Below are 22,035 nucleotides of genomic sequence, written 5' to 3'. Positions count from 1 at the left end.
TGTGTCTGATGTTGACTGACATACTGTAGACCTTGTACGCTGTATGGCCAAAAGTATGTGGACACCTGACCATCATACCCATATGTGGGTTTTCCTGAAACTGTTGCTACAAAGTTGTATGCACACAATTGTATAGGATGTCTTTGTATGCTGTAGCACAGGGGTGTCCAATCTTATCCGCAAAGGGTGCAGGTTTTCTTTCTAGTCAAGCAGGAGCCACACCTGATCCCACCTGTTTAATCTGCTGATCTTGGCTTTCAGTAGACTGGTGTGGCTTATGCTTGGCTGGAGTGAAAATCTGCACCCACACCATTCCTTTCTGAAAAGGATTGGACACCCCTGCTGTAGCATTAAGATTTTCCTTCACTGGAACTAATGGACCTAAAGCTGTTCCAGCATGACAGTGCCCCTGTGCACAAAGCGAGGTCCATAAAGACATCAGGTTAAGGTTGGAGTGGAAGAACTGTGGCCAGAGCCCTGTCCTCAACCCCACTGAACACCTTTGGGATGAACTCTTGTGGCTAAATGAGCCACAGATCCCCACAGCCACAGACCAACACCATGCGTTCCAATGCCCATGGTTTTCAAATGGGACATATGGGTGTGATGGTCAGGTGTCCACATTTTACTGGCCACTGGATGTTAGCATCAGATATCATCAGAGATTCACAGCTTTGATATTAGGATATCAGTAGTGCAAAAATGGAATTGTACATTCCTATAGAGATTGTTTGTGATTACTGTCCTCTGTTTATAAGGAGGGCGTATGGATCCCAGATCAGCATATTTAGCTAAATATGATCCAGGGAGTGCTAGCTCTAGCGTTTGGAAAAAACTAATCTAACAGAGTCTTGGTCTAATACATATACCTTGGTCAGTATCTGTATCAGTCTGCCTGCTTTCTCTTTCACACCTTGACCTGCTGCTTGACCTGCTGACCTGCTGCCCCTCATTTTGATTCTGGAGGCCACAGAGTTGACGGAGCTGTTGCTGAGTTCTCTCATGGTACAGATCCTCAGTCTGGCTGATGGAGGAGAAAAACACGAAAGCCCTGTCAGAGCTGGCACACTTCACACTAGCTCAGGAGGAGCTCCCATCATGAAGATCATGAAGAGTGAGGAGGGGGAAGGTGGACAAGGAGAGGCCGGATGTCCGGAGTTTTGACGTCGATTGCTGCTTTTGTTGTCAGATACTCTGGTTTTGAAAATCCTTTGAACAAAAGGCATTTCTCTCTTCCTTCTGCTCTTGCGTGCTTTCAAATAAAAAAGACCCTCCAGCTTTTGTGGCAGCATTAATCTGCAGTGGGTGGCTGGAGTGTGTGTGTGTGTGTGTGTGTGTGTGTGTGTGTGTGTGTGTGTGTGTGTGTGTGTGGAGAGGAAGTGTCGGCTTCTTAAACTGGCCTAAGACTTCTTTACTCTGCCTTTCTTTCTATACCTGTCTGTTTCTTCTACGTCTTTTACACAGGAAAATACACACACACACACACACACACACACACTTAAATCAGACTTTTATTGTTTATTAGTTTTTTTCATTCATTGATTTTTATGTCAATATACTATAAAAAATATAAAAAATAATATTTCAATAAAAAAATTAAAACTGTCATATCCCATGCTTGTGGGGATATTTGGTCCCCACAAAGATATCAAAACATGGCCACACCCACACATGTCTTAGACATGTCTCAGTTTGAAATACATAAATTCATAAAGGCATTTGTTTAGTTGGTTAGTATGTTTTTGTCTATTTCAGGTAGACAGTTAGATGTAAGGGTTTGAATGACAGCAGTGTTCTGCTATTATAATCCGTGTTTGACTTGATGTTCTAGAAACATTATTTCTTGCAGGCTGTAAGTCATTTTAGAAGCTGGCCTCAAGCAGAGGAGGTTTATACTGTAGCCTGAACAAATGTCATAACTTCAGGCTCCTCAAAATGATCCCGTGAATCCAAACTGATCAAATCTATAAAAATTATCCAACCCAAATCCCTTCAAATCTGTCCAAATACACAACATGAGAAATTTTGGATTATTTTAGGCCATTGTTATACACCAGAAAACATTTTCCCTGTAAACTGGCTGTACTATTTACTTTCACAGAAAATCTGGTTAGTGGACATGCTTTAAACTGATCTAGCAGAGTTGTAAAACGTTTATTTGTGATTTTAGGATGTGATTAAATGACCTGGTTTATGAACTGAAACACACATTTTCGGGAGTTTATTTTTGGTATTGCTTCTCTCTGTTTCTACATTTTTTATTTCTTTTTTCCCGTCTCAGCAGCCTTACCTCTATCCCTTTAACTTAACCAGATTCTCTAAGTAGACAAAATAGATTGAAACATTCAGCTAATGTACTTTCTGCACTGGAAGCTCTGAAAGTAGTGCAGGGGAGATCATAGATGGAGAGAGAGAGAATCGGAAAGAGAGGGACAGAAGAAGAGGGAGAGAGGGAGATCAATGCTGGCCTGATAGCCACAGTCTTCATTTGGAATCCTGCGAGCAAAAGCACTTGCTAAAGCCCTTAAGAGGTAGAGACCGTGGATTACCTTTATGATTGATTTCCATTCCAGTCAGACAGAGTGCAGCGTGTTCATTTTTCTCCCCAAACTGCAGCGCCATGGACTGGTCGCTCTCCCTGTCTGTGTATGTATGTGTGAATATGTGTATGTGTGGGCGTGTGTGCAGGTCTGCTGAGTTACTGCAGCTCAGTGCCCAGGTTAGCTCTCACACAAATTACTTCATGTCCCACTATTAGCCATGCAAATGCAGTTGGCTTTACTGTGCCTCGTAAATAACTGGCTCTGCCACTTCTATTAGAAGGGAGAGCTGGCCTTGGATGAAAAAAATTAAAATTAAAATAAAGACATGACTCTGAGATGAAATTATTGGCTCCTTCTCTGGCATTACTACATGTGGTCACCTTTTGCACCTCTATTTGGCCCGGGAGCCATAACCCTCCCTCTTTCTCTCACTCTCCTTTCATCTCTCTCTCTCTCTCAGGGTCCAAGTTTCTCCTGTAACCGTGTCCTCTTCCAATGTTAATTAGGAGGCCCATTACCGTGTCTATCAGGCTCTTCCGTGCTGTCGTCTGCCCCCTCCTTCCATCCTTGGCCCGGGCTGTGGGGTATTATGTATGCAGGGCCAGGCCTGCTTCCTTACACGTTTACGCTGTCCTCATCAAAAATAGTGGTCTCAGTCACGATGAATATAAAGAGGCATCAGAGCTTTATGGAGTGGATGACAAAGGCGTTCGATAGAACAGAGTGCTTGCCAGTGAGCTACATGAGCAGGGACGAGAGGCTCTGCGGCGAGCTGGATTGGGGAGGAGGGGTCGGGGGTTTTGAGACGACCTAATGCAGTTTGGCAAAACAAGGTAAAGACTCATGTGAGGCAAAGTGCTTATATCAGGCCTGGTAATGGAGATGAACAGGGCTAAACGGAAATCTAATGCCTGGTGAGGGGTGGAAGCTTTTCCCCTACCTTTTGTGTTCTTACCTTTCTTTTTCTGTGTGTGTGTGTGTGTGTGTGTTCATGTGTGTATGTGTGTGTTACAGCCCCAATTGCGGCAGGGACAGGACCCAACTTCTCACTGGCAGATTTGGACAGCTCCTCTTACTACAGTATGAGCCCAGGGGCTATGAGACGGCCCCTACCTAGCACCTCTTCTAGCAGGTACCTTTCTCTTTATATGCTATTACTGCCTCCCTCCCTCTCTCTCTCTCTCTCTCTCTCTCTCTCTCTCTCTCTCTGTCTGTCTGTCTTTTGCTCTCTCTCTCTCTCTCTCTCTCTGGGTCTTAATTAATCAGTGCAGGCAGAGATCGATGTGCTGGCCGAGGGTTGAAGAGAGTCTGCAGGAGTTGGAGGTTCATGAGCCGCCAGCATATGTGTGTCCACCTGGAGCCTCCATCTAGTACCGCCCGCCTGGTCGCACACACACACACACACACTCACACAAAACGCCTCAGTGGAAAGCTTCACTGAGTGCCCAGCTCTTTCTTTTGGCATGGGTCAGTCTCGTAGACAGGTGTGTGCGTGTGTGTGCATGTGTGTGTAAGGGACTGGTTTGGAAACCGTACAGACACTGAATCGAGGCTCCACTGAGAATGCTGGTTTAGCAGCCTTTCTTGTCACTTTAACTGCCTGTACACTGTACAGTACACCTAAAATGCACACGTGTATATATACACACATACACAGACACACACACACTTTTTTATGCATATTCATGAAAGCACATATACACCTTGAGTTCCTCATGTTTTATTACATAAATGTAATAAAACATAAGAAACTTGAGGTGTATATGTTTTATTGCTTAAATGTTTTATTACAGTATTACAGCAGACCAAACAAAATGATACATAATGGCAATAAGGAATTTGTAATTAAGGACATACTAATGGCCGCTCTCAGATTCTAATCAGTGCTTTATTAAAAGTAGTTGCATTTGGAAGGCAGCACTCACAAAACACAACAAACAGTGCTAATATTAATTGTAAGACATATATAGAGTACTTGCTTTGTGTTATTTGACTAATTAGAAAGAACAAGATTTCAGCCTTAGTTCTAGATTGCTTCCACAAACTAAAATCACATAAACATTTCAGAATTCAAATTGTTGAATATTTCAAATGTGGTCAATGCTTGTTTAAACAAAAATGCTAAAATATATGGTGTTCGCAAACTTTTAACTGGCAAAGTATACATATTCACATGTGCATTTAAAGTACCCACATGCACATTTCACTTTCTAATCCAAATATATTGCCAGACGAAGAGGACAGATTTCAGATGTTAGCTTCTTGCACGCAGTAGGCTGTAAAAGTTTCAGAAATTGAGTTATAGTGCTTACACATGAGGTGAGCATGGTTTCTGTTGGTTTGTGAGTGGGTGTGTGTGTGTCTACATGTATAGTTTACGTTTGTGTGTGTATGTGTGTGTGTGATCTACCCACATGCTTCAGTGGCCTCTTCAGCCAGGCCTGCCAAAGAAAACATCTGGAACAAGAAGCCTGTGTGTGGCTGCATGCTAGAGAGTAATTAAGTGATTATGAGTGAAAAACACCAGTAGGCCCTACATTAACAAATAAATGTCAGAGCCCAGCCTTCAGCAGATCAGTGACTCTTGTCAGCATTCGCATTATGTACAAGACATCAGCCCACCTCTGGCCTCTGAGGACTGTAGGCATGCAAGAAACATGTTGTGTGTGTGCGTGTGTTCATAAGTGATTGACCATTATTTACTGAATTACACCAGAGCTTTTCAGTCCCTCGAGAGGTGACAGTGTGCTGTGTTTGCACCGCACTAACTCATCCAATCCAGCTCATCAGGTCATTGTTATTAGAAGTCCTTTAACAGTTTAGTCAGGTGTGTTAGAGCAAAAGAAAATAACCCTCAAGTCTTCCATCAGCACAAAGGATTTACGTCATATTAGTGTTACAGAGGCTGTTTATGAGATTGACGTATAATTTGCAGCTGTGCTTTTAAACACATTATCTTTGTTGAGAGATGCAGATTTCCTCTGTCCTGATGTCAGCACAAAACAATGTCATCTAGAGTTCAAATGTTTTCACTGCTCCCACGTGGTCCCATGGTGTAAGATGTTGTAGGAGTTGATATTATACTGTTTGTAATTCTTCTCAAGGATTTTTTTTGTTGATACCGTTACACCATGACAAAACAATGTATAACACATAATCCACACAGAATGTGATGCAATGGATCGAAAAACAAAATTTTAATAAAGATGCTCATTTTCACTCAAAAACAGGAAAACCCTTGTCACTATGTGGTAACTGGCTCAAGTGTTGATCTTTTACAGTGAAAAGCAGAACAGGTTTGGATAGATTACAGTGCCAGAACCATTTTGCTACACAGCATTTGTGTAGGATCGTAAATAATTCAAAACACCTTCATTATTTTTATTACAATTTTAAAATAATTAAAATAAAATTTATGTTTACCTGATTTATAAAGAAGAACTTTCTCTTACGAAAAAGTGCATAAAAATTTGGGTGAGGAATTTGGCTAAATTGTTATGAAATTAATTTTAAAAGAATGGATTGTGCTGACTTCTATTTTTAGTCTGTTGTGGGGTTTGTGTTAAATATTTTACTTGTTAACAATGGTTAACTATAAAACTGAAGGAACATCGCATTATACTGTGATATATATATATATATATATATATATATATATATATATATATATATATATATACTGATACCATGAGTCGAGAAAGTATACTGTTTTGTATAAGTTTATATAAGTTTTGGCCATATTGTCCAGTACTAGGTCTGTTTTCTAAAATTGTAAGTTCAAATCCCAATAATACTGCAGTCAACTTTGGAGTCCCAGAGAAAATAACTGGCCATGCAGCTTTTAAAAGATGTGATGGCTTCACATGTCTATTAGCTATCTCCCTCACAAGTTAACAGCATAAATCTGGAAGAAATAGCAAGTGAGAGTTGGCAGTGATGAAACACTTTACTAGACTATTAATTAGACTAGCCAACAGGAAAGGAGTAGGCAAATATGAAATTAATAGAAACTATTTCTTTTCACTTTGCATTAGTCAGCAGTTGTGTTTTTATATGATAGAAAAAAAAAACAACTATATTTTACATCATTATATATTCCCCCAGTACTGGGACTGAGAATCACTGCCTTAGACTATAATGTATATAGAAATGTAAATGGTTTCCCTTCATTTATTCACTCCTGTGTTCTGTGAATTTAACCCTGTAGCACCATCTGCCCCCTTAGAGTGTAAGATGAGCCCTAATCTTGATTTGGCTTTGAGGGTTAGCACTGATCTGTTTTTGCCGATGCTGTTGGCGGATATTAGTCAGCTACTGAATAAACACACCATACAGTTGACTTAACATGATTACAGTGTATCTGAAATAGCATAAGTTTCATCAGTCTATTCCTCCATCTCTGTATTTCTCTGTGTGTGTGCATCTCTATGCAGTTCTGCAAAGCGGATTAAGTGCATGGAGGAGGAGGTGGACAGTCCAGGCGAGGAGTCCTACTACCCTGGTCAGGGGCGATCTCCAGGTAGCGGAAGCCAAGCCAGCAGCTGGCATGAAGTAGAGCCAGGTAACCCTCTTCCCACACACACACACACACACACACACACACAGCCAACCAAGCTCTTAATGCTGCTCTGCCCTTCTCATACACATCATCGACCACCGAGATGTATACACATATGCACATATTCACTCATGCCCAAATGTATCTACACCCACACACATAAGACAAGGGATCAGATGTTGAGGAATGAGGGAAAATATACATATATGAATATTCATACATTCATATATGCTATATGAGTTTGTGTCTATGTGTGTGTATTTGTTTTGAGGTGTGTGGTCTTGGTTATGGGTGGCAGCCAGCTTTGTGGAGTTTATTATCGTTGTCTTATATTATATTGTCTCTGATATTCCCTTTCCTAATGTGTCACTTTCTTGTTTGTATTTGGGTTGAATTTTAATGTGTATACAGAATTTTTTAAAAACTTTTTTATTTACTTGTCTCTCTTCTCTCTGATGATTCCATCTTGTCTGACCTAGTGGGTTTTACTGAAGTGTCAGTTACCCCCTTTTCCACCAACACGGTGCTGTTTCAGAAAAACAGCCAACGTTTTTTAAGAAGTAGCCTGCATTTACAGTTTAAGAGATGAAACGTTTAAAAATGCATGAATAAAAAATAATAATGACAGTGAAGGGTTTTATAAAGTTTACTTTTGATTCAAAGTCAAAAGTCAAATTCCTTCTACACAGCAGCATCATCATAGACAACAGTTATTAGCATGAACATATAGTATATGTTTTTATTGCTGTTATCTATTCATTTAATGAAACGTAATTCAATTACGTTTTGTTAGCATGAACAGTGTAGTTCATGCTGAGTTTGTTTCAGTACCCAGTAAAATGTTTGCTTCTTCTTTAGACAGTTATTTTCAACCCATTGGTTCACTTTTTTTTTTTTGACGGTTGTCTCCCGAACATCACAGCTAACCATTTTTTCCCACTCAGAAATGGCTCTCAAGCAGTAGGAAAGTGTGGAATTGTTCAACATTAGGAACATTAGGCACTGACTCTGGCACCTTGTCAGTGGAAAAAGTGTGAACTGAAAAATAGTGAAACTCTACAGGGTCTTTGCATTTATCTTCATGCCAGTAAAATGGCTAACAGTTATCACTAATATACTGTATTTAACATTGGACATTGACCTCAGATACTGTGTGTAAACATGTGTGCGTGTGTGTTTTCATGTTCTGTTGAACTTGCTGCAGTGGCGCTAGGTGAAGGACTGTAACTCCTGAATCTGCTCCCAACTGTCCTCTGTCAGGCTCACTTTGTCTGTCTCTCTCTCTGTCTCTGTCTCTCTGATTTAAACCCCTGTGTATAACCATATACCAGCATCATGTGCAGGGCTTCCCACCTCACACAGAGGCTGTAACAGACAAGGCCATACCCAATAAAACCCAGCCTTCAGCTCTGACAGAGACCTTAAATTCTCCAGTCACTCAACCAGCAGGGCTGACCTCTACACTGCACTCTCTGATCTCTCTTTCCCTCTTTCTGTCTCTCCTTTACCTAAAATTTATCATCTGTAGAATGCTGGCTAATCAGATTTTCCTTCTGATTATAGCCTCTTTATTTGAGATGGCCCAGTTTTACTTTGGAGCATATAGAAATATGGTATACGACTATGTAACACTGATTAATCAACGCTAAAACTGTCTAAAACTGTTAACCTTTACACTGATAGTCTTTTTTCATTTTTGAATGGGTTTAGATGGTATCAGAGCTGAGGAGAAAACAAAATGGTAATAAAATAAGGAAAAATCATACAAGTGTCCAGCAAAGACCTACATCTTTGTATTTAAGGAGTGCATAGTCACTCTGAGATCCTCATGGAACTCTAAATGAGTGATTCATTAAAGGCAGGTGCATTTGGATGGTAACTTAGTTAAGCCTGTTGATAAAAGACTCATAAAAAGTGCTAGTATCAAATATAGGTTACTTCCTACAAGTATGTAATTAGAGTTACCAGTATTTAGGTCTTTTCTAATTACACCTAGATCATCTCCAATAGAATACAAAAACAGTCACAAACTTTTCTCAGTCAGATTTTTCACTTATACCTGGTCCTAACTATTGCTTCTGATTTTAGAGTCTGAAATTAAGTCCATTCCTTCAAAGTTTAACCAAAAATACTAACATATTAGGTGTTCAGAAATTTTTGACTGGCTGTGCAGATCTGACTTTTGTTAAATATGTTCAAGTCTGTATAGAGATAATTTTATTTTGAGTTTTGTCAGCATTTAGAGATGAGTGACAACATGGAAAGGACTCTAGGAAAATATAAGATACTTTTTAGAAAGAAAGAGAAAGTGATGCGTACTGTACATGCATGTGTGTAATTCTGAATATGTGTTTGTTTAGGTTTTCCGATGTGTGTGGAGGTGTGTGTATGTGACCTGAGCACTGGTTTTCCAGGCTTTGTCCAGTCTGGAGGAAAATGTCTGATATGAATAGCTGAATATCTGAGCTATCACTCACTCTGCTCTTCTATTCACCCCACCTCTTTTTTGTTCTTTTCTTCCCCTTGTTTATTTCCTTCCTTGTCCTTCAAAGCTGGATATAAACTGCGTGGCTCGCTAGCTAGTTCGTTCATCTCAAGACAAGGTAATGCTCTGCCATTGTTCTTACACCCTCCCCACCCTGAACCCCAATCACCCCACCTCTTCTCCACCCCACCCCACTGCTCACTTCCTGTCCCACAGGACCAAGTGTTGTTGTGGTGTAAAGTTTGTTGTTGGTGTTTGGGTTTTTTTTCCTGTCCAGATGATTTCTCCCCATCTCCCTCCCACATACCTCCAGCCTGATATGACCCTTGCGACCCGTATTTGTGCATGATGTCATTTCCACCCTGTCAGTGCATTTGGAATTGTGCATTGAATATGACGTGTCCATATGTGTTGTGAGATTTGCTTTGGAAAAGTGCCCTGTTTAACATGAGCATGAAGGGAGAGGGAATGGAGAACCGGGAAGACTGTTTTTAATGGCATAATGGGGTTGTCAACTGTGTGTTTGATTCATGTATGTGTGTGTGCTTGGTTCTGTTTGTGTGTAAGTATAATGTTTATGATGTTGTATTTGGTGGCTGTTAGAGGTCATGTGTTAAAATTAGCCTGACCTAATAAAAACCTGAGCTCTATGAGTGCATAGCTGTCATTGCTTGGATTGTCGGTGTTCTGTGATGGTCTGACTATAGTGATGGTGGCCATGTTCACCTGCCTAGACCCCATAAACCTCATAATACACCTCTCTCACTGATCTCATGTGATCAGAGCTCTGCCTGATATTTAGAAGCTTGTAAAACTTTTCTCCTTATCCCAGATGTGTCTGTTTTGTATCCAAGGTTTGTTTTTTTTGTTTTTCACTGGAGCTACAGTGTAGCATATGAGTTAGGGATGATTATAGCTTATTGCAGACAGTTCAGCATTGTGCAAACTGCAAACCTTATTCATCACACACTTGCAGCAAAAGGCATTGTTTTTGCACTCTTGTTGCTTGGTAATATCCTTTTTACAGTTTCAAATATAACAGAATGTAATAAACACAATAACAAGTCCAAAGTAATTTTAACCTACAAGCTTGCCTTCAGTCTTTGGGCTGGAGACTGACCCTTCACCTAAGTTCGCACTAACATGTCCCTCATCAGTTGTCTCTTGTGAGCATGTTGCAGCTGATATTGATGTCGCTTGTGTGCACTGTTGAGAGTTTTTCCAGTTCCAATGAGATACCTTAGTAGCTATATACTGTATAAGCTAACTAGTTAAACACAAATTAATATGGTATAGTAATCTGTGTGGAAACTGTTTTTTTGATAACGTGCTAGGTCTTTGTTGGCAGATTAGCAGTGCAAGCTAACTGTACTAGCTGCCTACATGCCTGGGAGGCACCAACAATCTCTGCTACTTCCTTTCGTAATTTCGTAAGATTTATTTTCCTTTCGTAATGTCTATGTACACATTTAATGAGAGGTCGTATGTGACAGGGTGAGACGAAAGCACGGTTATAAGTTTTTCCTTCATTTGTGTGTGTGTCAAAGCGTAAAGGGGACTGAATTGCAGATAAGAACTAAAGTTGTGGGGAACTGAGTGGGGAATTAAAAATATCAGACCACACGCTCTACAGGAGTGGTCCGAGGACTCATTCAGGCCAGTTGTTTGGATTTGTCATTTACTGTGTCATACCTAATTTGCAAAGAATCGAGAAAATTTCACTCTTGACTTGCTGTCACTTTTTCGCTTGCTGCTGTTGCTGAAACCATGGCTCTGTGTCACACATGTACAAAGAAAATATATTGTCACTTGTCACTTTGTCACTCGGGTCATGCTTGTGTGGAGTGATACCAAACTATGTGCTGAGGAAGAATGTGATGCCAGCATTAGGATGTGTGATACTATAGCTGTTTAATGTCTTTTAGTCCATTTTCAAAGATAATCGTATGTTGTATTGGGTCAGAAGGCAAATATGCAAAGCTATTTGGGGTATTAAATAATTGAGATAGCTATAGTGCAAAAGAAAAGAAGCAACATTTGGCCATCAAACATGTATTGACATGCTGACATCAACTACATTTGGATCATTTACAAATGTCCTCCCAAACTAATAACTTAAAGGCTCGCAAACATTCAAAAAGAAGCAAAGAAAACCAAGAGTGTTAGAAAATACATAACTAAATGTTGTTTAGTTTAAAGGACATGTCAGTGGGGACTCACAGGCTATAAACATAGTCAGAAAGGGCACATCTTGACGAGGCCATGGTGCTGTGGTGTGTGTTCACAGCTGAGTGTGTGTGCTGATGAGGGTGAAGCCGCTCAGTGTTCAGGCAGCACTGCTTGTCTGTCTGTTGCTGATTGATGTGCTGGACAGACTCGTATGCTGAAGGATGGAAGCACTGGACACACTGCATCTACAATCACTCCCTTGTTCATATACACCCTGTCAATTTGTCAGAGAGAGAGAGAGAGAGAGAGAGAGAGAGAGAGGGAGGGAGAGAGGAACAGGCGGGGAGCAGTGCCGGGCGCGTAATAACGTCTCGGAACAAAAAATGCTGAGTGAGGCCAAGCTTTGATTCCATCTGACAGAACCTTTACAAGTGTTCATTACTCACAGACTCACACACTTCAGGCCTCCTTCAAAGCATACGCACAAATATACACAGTAACACACAAGCTCAAACACTCACAAAACTGCTCTGTAACCCACAATGTTTGTTCTGTTTTCTTTCTCTGGTTAGTGTTACTCTTGACTCACTCTTTACTTATTCCTAGCCTCTACTTTATGTTAGTCTCACTCAGTCTGTCTCTCTTCCAGCCTTATATACTTCACCTTGTGGAGAAATAAAATATTAAAGTGCCAGTTTCCAGCCTGGTTTGTTTTTTCTGTGATGTGTTTCTTTAGCTCCGTTGGCCAGCGATCCTGTAAAAATGTGTGTGTGTGGTGCTCTCTTTTCAACCAAATTAATTCTGTAGCCAAACAATTTGACCAATTTTGCTTGCAGATTAGTAAAAGCATCACGTTTCAGCATAAGTAGTTTATTACCCCCATGTCCTAGGTGATGGAATGATAGGATATCTAATCATTTACATTTACATTTACTGCATTTGGCAGACGCCCTTATCCAGAGAGACTTACAGAAGTGCTTTAAAGTCTCTATCAATAAATACATCGTGATAATGGTTCACTAGGTCACAGACTAAGAATACCATCAGTCTAAAAACTCTGTTGGGAAGGTAATTTAGTAAGAAATCATGGGTATTGTTAGAACTTCTACAACACGAACCTTTAAAGTCTATATTTGCAACATTTGTTTCTCCTTTTTAAAATTTAGTTTTTAACCTGTTCATCAGAGATTTTTAAAATGTGTCACCGCTGTTTATGATCGTATCATGAGACATTTTTTGTATTGTATCTTTAAGGTCTTCAAGTTTAGTGATGTGACAATTTTCCCAAATTGTACACATCTATTAATTTCCCATACCCAGAAACCAGGAAACACTTAAGTTTTAGACTTAAAATGAACTCTAAATGCTTGTCAGAAGTTTGACAATATATATTTTTTAAATTCACAAGAAGACAGCATGAGACATTTTGTGTCTTTACGTTACTCTAAATCTCATCTCAATCAATGCTGAAGAAAAGTTGCCACACCCTCATCATAACTGTCATTAGGGTCGTAAATCTTCATTGATGTATGACAACAATTCGAATTGCACTCGTATGCATGTGTGTTTAAGTGTATGTACCAGTTAGACGTTCCCATTAATCATGTTGTATGGGTAAATGAAAGGAATAGATGGTGCGGTTTAGCTGAGAGTCACTACAGAGCACAGCTTTATCTCAGCACACTTCTTTGATCTTGCCCAGCATGGGCTCACAGGAATCTGTGTGTGTGTGTGTGTGTGTGTGTGTGTGTGTGTTTAAAAAATTTGCTGATCCTCTCTAGGTCCAAATTCCTTTTTTTCTTTTCCTGTGTTTATACGTCAGTTCATCTCTTTCTCTCTGTCTTCCTGTCCTGTCTGTTTCCCTGTGTTAGCTGGTTTGGTTGGTACTGTGGCATTGAGGGGAATGTAGCACCTGCACTGCTGGGTTATTAAGGTGTGTGCGTGTGTGTATGTTTATAATGGGCAGATGGTCAGTAACACAGCATGTATGTAAGTGTGCAGGAAGAGGGCAGACATGATGGGGTGAGTAAGAAATCATGACTAGTTGATTAGGTGCATAAATTTTACCTTTTCCTATGCAATTATGTGTTTGTGGGTGTGGGTGTGGATGTGGATGATACAGTGGGTAACGTTGCAGTCGAGGATCCTCAGTTCAATCCTGAACTTGGGTTACTGTGTTTATGGAGTTTCTTTGCATGTGCCATGTGGATTTTCTCTGATTTCCTCCCGTCTTCTAAGAACATGCCAGCAGGCTATGCTAAATTGCCCGTAGATCTGAATGTGTCCTGCAATGGACTGGTGTCCTATCCAGGGTGTATTCCCACCTCACACCTAGTGTTCCTCCAGATCCACCATGATCCTGACCAGGATAAATTGCTTACTGTAGATGAATGAATGAATTATGTGTCTGTGCTAAAGACGAGAGTAAAATGTGAATAACTGCTATTGAGATCAAGACCCATCTTTTAAATGCACATTCTTTCTATAACATTAGATAATGACAGTGTTTCTCTGTGCTTTTACTCACACAGAAGATCACACTTATCCACTTGGGACTCCTACTCACTTTCTCACTAAATCAGGTTACCCTTTATGGCCAGTATCACTGATCAACGAACAGTTGTTTGATGAAAACGTTCAGCTCTTTCCTACACTTTAATAACCCTCTTTCTCTGATGGTAATTCTGGAGAGAAATCTTCTTTTATCTCATTCTCTTTGTCTTTTTACTTCACTTAAAGTGCAGTACATTATCTGACATATATTTATTTAAAAGTTTTTATCTTGCCATCCCAAGCCTAAGGCAGGAAGTATTCCCGTTTAACAGCCGGATGAGAAATTAGAGCCTGTGTCCACACTTTCCGATTGCCACCCATCCATGCTTAGTACTACAGTGGCTAATAAGCTCACACCAGTCCCTAATTGCCTCCAGTGTCACTTTCTATATTCTCATCAGTTTGCATTGCAGGTGTTAAGCTGCAGTAGGTTCATCCTCATTTGTGTCTGTTATGAATCTCAGAATGAGGGAGAGGCAGTAAGGAGTCTGAGCCTAATAGGGGATAATAAAGCAACATCATGCATGTGCTTCTGAACCGTTGCTCTTATTTAACCCCTGCTAAGCCAGAGCGGTCAGAGACGGTGTGAATGCTGTGCACTGCGCTGCTGTCTTCTTAATGGAACACTTCAACCAGAAAGAAAATGCATACAATTTTCCCCTGATCATAAATAAAATTCAGAGTGCTATACCGAAGGTACTATAGCCTTATACTGAAGGCTAATGTTGCTAACAGTTAAGGGAAGCATAAAGCTACCATTTTATCATGGTCTAAATCAAACACTCGTCTCAAAAGATGCCTTTTGGCTCAGAAATACCATTTGTAGATAAAGATTTTTTTTTTTTTAAATAAATAAAATAAATCTTTACTATACATTAAATGTGCAGATACAACTGGAATCACTTCTTTGAACTTTGGAGCACATCTCTGTGCCTGAGTCAATTTTCTGATACTACTCTGTGTGCTGAGGAAGAAAGTAATACTTTTTTTAGATGGAGCTATTGCCACATTTAGCTTTGTGATGTCCTTTGTTCCTGAATTACAGATAACAACGTGTCATACAGCATCAGAAACTACATAAGCACACAAATCTATTAAAACTAATAAACTCCACATGATTTGACAAGTGTGGTATGAGCTCAATGATCTAAACAGGTTTTATTACAAGTTCTGAGCATTAACTTTGTATCTCCAGTGCAAAACTAAAGAAACAAACTTAAGACTGGTGGATACATTTGGGGGAAAAATGTGTGAATTTAATTTTTGGCTGAAATTCTGTCATCTGTTTTTCTCTTTGCATCACTGTTTGACACATTCCTGCTGTTCGTCCTTATAGCACATAGCCTTTTACAATATATTAATGAAATCCACTATTAGAGTTTTCTCTTTTGCTTACTCATTCATAATAAGAATAAGAATATCCATTAATAACTGACCTCATGAGTATAAGAATATATTTGTAGTATAAAAATGACTATATTAAGAGTGTGAAGAAAAATATGATTTGAATCAGAAAATTGATCTGCCAGTCTATGATATGGCTACGTCATTTTACAAGGCTAGAAAACTGATATTGGTGTAGAAAATGGATGTACACGACAGTTGGTCATATTTTGCATTTGTGAGAGAGGGAGACAGTGTCCCAATTTGCACCTTCAGGTCATACGTTTGGAAATACTTTGGTTTCAACAAAAGCTCAGCAGGAAATCTCAAGTAAAAGCACTGCTATGTGAAAAACTTGAAACACTGCCTTACAAGTTAGTTTGTGTAATCACCTACATTATAGCAGTTACATACAAACAGCTTGTCATGTTACCAAGAAACTAGAAAGCACAAAGAGCTCTGTCCTGATGACTTTCCCATAATGGAAAACTTCAGTCCAGCTGAACTTATTCATACTGAAACTGGCCTGAATCAGATCGTATCGGTGCTAAACCGAATCGTATCAGATCTGTAGCAAATCAAAGTGTATCAGATTGTTACTTGTTTAACTGTATCATTTCATTGTGTTGTGTATTTTATCATCTGAAAGAGGAAGACACTTTTCAGTCTTTAGTCTATATAATATACTGTACATTCATTACAATATTTTAGAGAATCTGAAAAACTATCAAGCAACCACTTTATATAGTCAGAGCACCCATATAATATAGCACTATATTATAGCTATATAATTATAGCACCCATTGTTGAAAGAGTTAAATAATCCACAGAAAATTTTAATTTGAATCACAGAGGCTCTGGCAGGAAACTATCACTCATTCACTTTCTAAACCTCCCGCTAAATGGTTATGTCACTTGTTTGCTGTAGGTGCTGCAACCTTTGCTGCTGTTTTGTCCTTCTGCTACCTCCCCGCCACACACACACGTGTACACACCTGCAGCCCTCTGTGCCCTTCTCTCAGCTGTGCGCCAGCCTGTGTCTTCATTCCATTGCCTTATTAAAACTGCACTTATCGATCATTCTTGCCAGGAATGCCATCGCCCACCACATTAAAGAAGTCAGAGAAGTCTGGTTTCAGCAGCCCCGTGCCTTCGCAGACCTCCTCCTCCCCCCGAACGGCATTCACACACCATCATCGAGCAGTCATTACAGGACCCAGAGGTGAGGTCCAAAACCCCCAACCCCCCCTCCTCCTCCAAACCCTGCCAGCACCACCTTGAGCCCCCTGCAGAGCCCCTAAACACACCCAGCAGCATCCCTTTCTGCTCCTCCCTCTGCTCCTCCACACCTCCTTTTCCCAGGGTGAATCTCCCCAGTGCAGGGTAGACATGTTGGGAACCCTCTTCTCTGTGCAAAACACAGCTGGAGCATGTGTGTGGTAAAGAGACACTTTGCTTACAAGGCAAATCAGTCTTTTAGGACAGACATAGGTATAAACATCAGAAATCATGCACTTAAATTTTAACTTCTTAAATGATTTAGTGATTTAATCTATATTTTATACTACTATAGATAGAGCAAACATTAGCAGTGGTGCTATACTATGCATCCATATCATATAAATTACAGTGAGGAGGCAGTTTTATCATACATTTTAGCATTTCAGATTTCATACTCCTCCCGAATAGTTTTTTTTTTTCTATGTAGGCCTCTCCAACAGTAATGCTGAATCCCATATGGCTTCCTGTCCACTGCAGGAGTGCTTCTCATAGCCCGTTGGGAAGACTGAGATCTGTGAAGTACAGCCAATGGGTCTGTGAGTTCTTTATATAGTTACAGTCAAAACCTTTAATTTATGATTGAGTTCTTATAACTGTTAGCCTGTTTGACTGGTCACTTACACTGAATGGTTTTAATCCAAACCTCAATAACTCAAAAAATGGTTGACTTATAATTAGTGTCATTGTAGGCCAAATATGTTCTGTCAGTAGAAAATTCGGAAACAGAAAGCCGTATGGCCCCAATAAATAAAATATAATACACATTTAAATAATGAGCTTCATACTTGAATAGTATGATTATGGTTGTAAAATAAATCTGTACTAAGAAAATTATTTTACAGTTAAAATAATACTTCTCTGCAAAACGTTTGAGAACCACTGCACTACAGTATATATGCTCATTACATAGGGTATAACCCATGTAGTGCACTCCATGCTAACAATTTGAAATTCAGCCACAGAAAAAAGAACAATTCCAAAAAGTGATTGTTGAAAATCATTAATTATTTACATTTAATATCACTTACAGGATGATTGATGTATATGTGAACATAAACTATGCCATTAATTACATCCATTTATTTAAAACCCTTTTCCCAATATTATGCCGAGTCCAAGACGTTTATCCATGAAGTTAAGGAAATGCATGTTTTAATAGTTACAACATTTGAATATGATCCTTTTCCTTTGTATATGTAAACAGTGTGAAAATCTGACTAGTATTTACACAGTGAATTCATCTGATGTGGTCAGGGTATAGGATAATTCCCAGGATTATACATCAATATATTATCTTTTATGTAAATAAACTTCAGACACTCCAAGAGTAATGGATCTCCAAGCTCGTATTTAGTCAGCGGATCATGTATTGTCACTTGGTGTGAATTGTTCTGTCAGTTGATAAGGGCAGATTTCAGCATGCACTCTCTCTCTCTCTCTCTCTCTCTCACACACACACACACACACACACACACAGTGTCATAGACACATACATGGTTGTTGTACCTGCTCTGTACTCTACTTCCTCTTCATGATTTATGAAAAAATGAAAAAACATTTTTAATCTTCCTGTGGTTTGTTCACCATATTTGCTTTATATTTTCAGACTAAAATATTTTTTCTCACCGACTAATTGTGTGATGCACTGATTCCCATTGTTGTAACACGCAGGAGTCACTCCGTGACATGAGGTGATAGTGTACACATGTATTGTGTACCAGTGATCTATCAATGAAAAAAGAAGCTGCAAGGACCTCCGCTACCTTTTTATAAATTTTTCGCACCAGTAATCCAAAACTCCAAACCTAGAATAACTCAAAAGCAGGCTGATGATTGGACAATTGAGAAGATGTGGACAACAGAGATGGATAATAGGCCAAAGAGTATATTTAGGGTAAAAAGTAAAGCTACTCGATTTCCACTGTTTTTATACGATTGCTTCGTAAGGGATAAAACACTTGGGGGCTTGCTGTTGTAGGAAAATAATCAGTGATGGGGATTATCACAGCAAAACAAGTTAGTTCCTGTTATGACTTTTATTATAGCAGCTATAAAAAGCAGTTCCCTTACCAGCCTCCCTTTTTTGTTTCTCTTGGAGTGAATAAGACAAAAAAAATGCAGCTTGAAATGATACTGATAAACCACAAAGCATAAAAGTCCTGAAGAATTTCCTGTTTCAGAAAACTTAAAAGTTACAGCTTCATCTCTGACTGTTACAAAGTGCTGACACTGGAGATTCTTCCAAAAATGCTAAATAAATACCTCCTCATGATTACGGACATTTTTAAAATATGGTTATATGGCGTGTTCTCCATACAAGTCCCTGGGTACGTTCTTATAGAAACAATAGGATATTAGAGTGAGTGCAATAATAAAAACCTGTTGTTTGCCTGGAACTATTGTCAGAACTGCTGTTATAGAAAGTTAATCAACACCTTCTGACTAATCAGAATCAAGAATTCAACAGCACTGTGATATAAAGTCTTGAACATCTGTCAGTGGACTGAAGCTCAGCTGAGGCTTGTGCCATTTCTCATAATCATTGTTTAGACCTTTGTTGTCAGGACAAGGAGATGTGTATTAGGAACGGACAATTTTCCAAAATCTTAAACATTGGTTGTACTGAACATGGCATTTGTTCAGTTATTTAGCCTGACAAATTCAATGCTGAGAAATGTTCACTCTTCCCTTTCTCAGTCAGCCTTGCTCTGTGAATTTTGTCCATCTGCTGCATAAATACTGGATGAAAGTCTGAAGATCAAATACTTTATATTCGTTGACATGCTGACCTGAAATGACTGCTGTAAAGTGTGAAGCCTAGTGTGCAAGCATCACAGACATCTCGAGGTACTGTCTCTAGGTTTTTTTTTTTTTTTTTGCTTTACTATATTTTATATTATTTTAGACCAAAAAAAAAGGTTGTGGATGATTTAGTAAGAATTTGTCGTAGTTTTTAGTAGTTCCCTTTAGGGTTAAGTTCATGAATCTGCAATTAATTTAAAGCAAGCTAGATGCAATTTCTCCCTCCCACTCAGAGAGAAAGCATTCGGGAAAACCTGGTGAGGTTTATGTGGTCAGGCTCACTAGCAGGGCACTCCAAAACCCAGCCAAAAAACCTCAGCGTCTTATTTTTTCGACCCATTATAGAATATTTAAAACCATCTAAATCTGTCCTCCCTTTCAGTTATCCATGTAACTTCATAAGACTTGCTCTCCCCTCCTCTCTGATGTTATTCAAACACCACAGCCAGCGCAGCAAGGACCTGTTGCTAACATAGCAACAAAATAATAGCCCACTTTTTATTTATCACCTCGTTTATTATTTCAATAATCCGCCAAAGTGTATATCTTCTTCGAGATAAATTGGGGGGGGGGGTTGAGAAGAAAGGGGGCTTGGAGCAAGGGGGAAAAAGATCAGTGAACCAACACGATTTGCAAAGTGGAACTAATCCCGAGCCTTTCTTTATTCAGTGCATAGCCCTCATGCAGGCGCCGTTACAATAGCAACAGAGGAGCCGCTCTCGAGCAGCTGCCCGAGTCGGCCTTCTTTTTCAGCACGTCATTATCATTTCCATATTTGCTCTCTCAGATATATGTCAGATGGACCCCCCTCAGATTAGCATCGGGGCCACCCACTACCTCTGCAGCAGGGTTTGACTGAACAGGGAGAGAGAGAGAATGTAAGAATCTGATTCTTACAATACAGCAATAGAGAGAAATAGCAAATTATTATGTATATTTTTATATTATGTTAAATAGCATTTTAAATTAATAAATTATGTTATTTGATCACTCAAAAGACATCTTTATGATGAAGGAAGATCTTAACACTTTGGCTTCTTGTTAGAAGATATAGTAAAGTCACCCAGGTGCTTTTCCATGGACTCGTCATCTTTAACCTCTTTTGATCTACAGAGACTCATCCTCAGCTACGGTCTCTCTGTCTCTGTCTCTCTTTCTCTCTCTCTCTCTTTCTCTCTCTCTGTGACAGACAGTCCCTGTTTCAGGCTTCATTAGGCCTCTCAACATGGAGGCGCCACACTCCCAACGAAACTCCTGCTGGCCAGTAAAGCTAAAAGGCGGGGAAGCGAAAGTCTTGTCTCAGTCTCCTCTCCCAGTGCATCCTCCTGCTCTCCTAGTGTTTCCTTGTGTTTAAGGCTTTATTAGCCCTCTCATCGCTGTGTTCTGCCATTATCCTTATCCCACCCCTCCTGTAAAGTGTATTCTCACAGGCTTCTTTCAACATGAGAACAGGGTTTTCCCTTTATAGACACTGTGGGAAGCTCTATCTGGTCAGGGGTGTTGCCCAGACTATCAAGAAAATATATGGAATTATGCTGCCTGACCGCCTCGCCAACAAGAAACATGGTCAGAATATGTTTACTCATGAATTTGTCCAAATATCCATCATTAAGTGAACAAGGCTATGACATGTGAGCAAGCCATTTGAGTAATTGGTAATCGTTCCAGAACACTTAGAATCCATTGGCGGATGGAAAAAAGTGTATTTTTTCTTAGGCACGCTAATTGACTAGGACCATTTGCATAATTGACACAGGAGGTCTTTTGGATGGTTTGGCTCCCCTTGGCGTTAGCTGGTGAGCGGCCAGTAATGCGGCCTCAGAGGCTGTAGTGAGAATTTCAGAGATTTACTAAACACTCTGTGAGGCTCTATCCAGTGATGATTGAAATTACAGAGCAGGTAAGGTGGCCCGTAACCTCAGAAAGGTGAACGTTTTGACGGATTGTTTTGTTTGGCCACGAGAGATGACTGTGAACCGATCCAGTCTCGACATGTTGCCTCCAGATAAATGCAGCAGTGCCAATTGGACCCACTTCTTAGAATAATGGAGGGGGAACCATATGCTGCTCGACTGTTTCATTAAGTTAACAGTTGGATTATGGATTGTGCTGGTGAAAAAGCTGCTTAATGCAGCTTCTTGTCATTTTGGCCTGGCTTGCTTTGTTTTACCTCCTTCCTGTCTCTATATAGCATGTTCTGAATAAAGAAAACACATAATAACAGAGTAAGTGTTTTCATATGAGGGTCAATGTGTGGTTTG

The 22,035-nt window shown here is 39.8% G+C and overlaps 1 protein-coding gene across 7 annotated transcripts in view; it reads left to right on the top strand.

The window, feature by feature from the left end:
- The window catches only part of nfia (nuclear factor I/A), a 155,381-nt gene that overhangs the window by 112,158 nt on the left and 21,188 nt on the right, over positions 1–22,035 (top strand). For 3 of the 7 annotated variants that reach the window (XM_053238113.1, XM_026925943.3, XM_053238115.1), the window contains exons 5-8: positions 3,558–3,675; positions 6,977–7,104; positions 9,654–9,704; positions 16,782–16,913. In XM_053238113.1, the coding sequence (XP_053094088.1) occupies positions 3,558–3,675; positions 6,977–7,104; positions 9,654–9,704; positions 16,782–16,913 (429 nt within the window). The remainder of the gene's footprint in view (positions 1–3,557; positions 3,676–6,976; positions 7,105–9,653; positions 9,705–16,781; positions 16,914–22,035) is intronic. The other 4 variants (XM_053238116.1, XM_053238118.1, XM_053238114.1 and 1 more) reach the window with 3 other exon arrangements.

The sequence above is a fragment of the Pangasianodon hypophthalmus genome, chromosome 11, assembly GCF_027358585.1.
Source record: "Pangasianodon hypophthalmus isolate fPanHyp1 chromosome 11, fPanHyp1.pri, whole genome shotgun sequence".
Lineage (NCBI taxonomy): Eukaryota > Metazoa > Chordata > Actinopteri > Siluriformes > Pangasiidae > Pangasianodon > Pangasianodon hypophthalmus.
The sequence above is the reverse complement of the archived record's forward strand: the minus strand, read 5'-3'. Positions and strand labels throughout refer to the sequence as shown.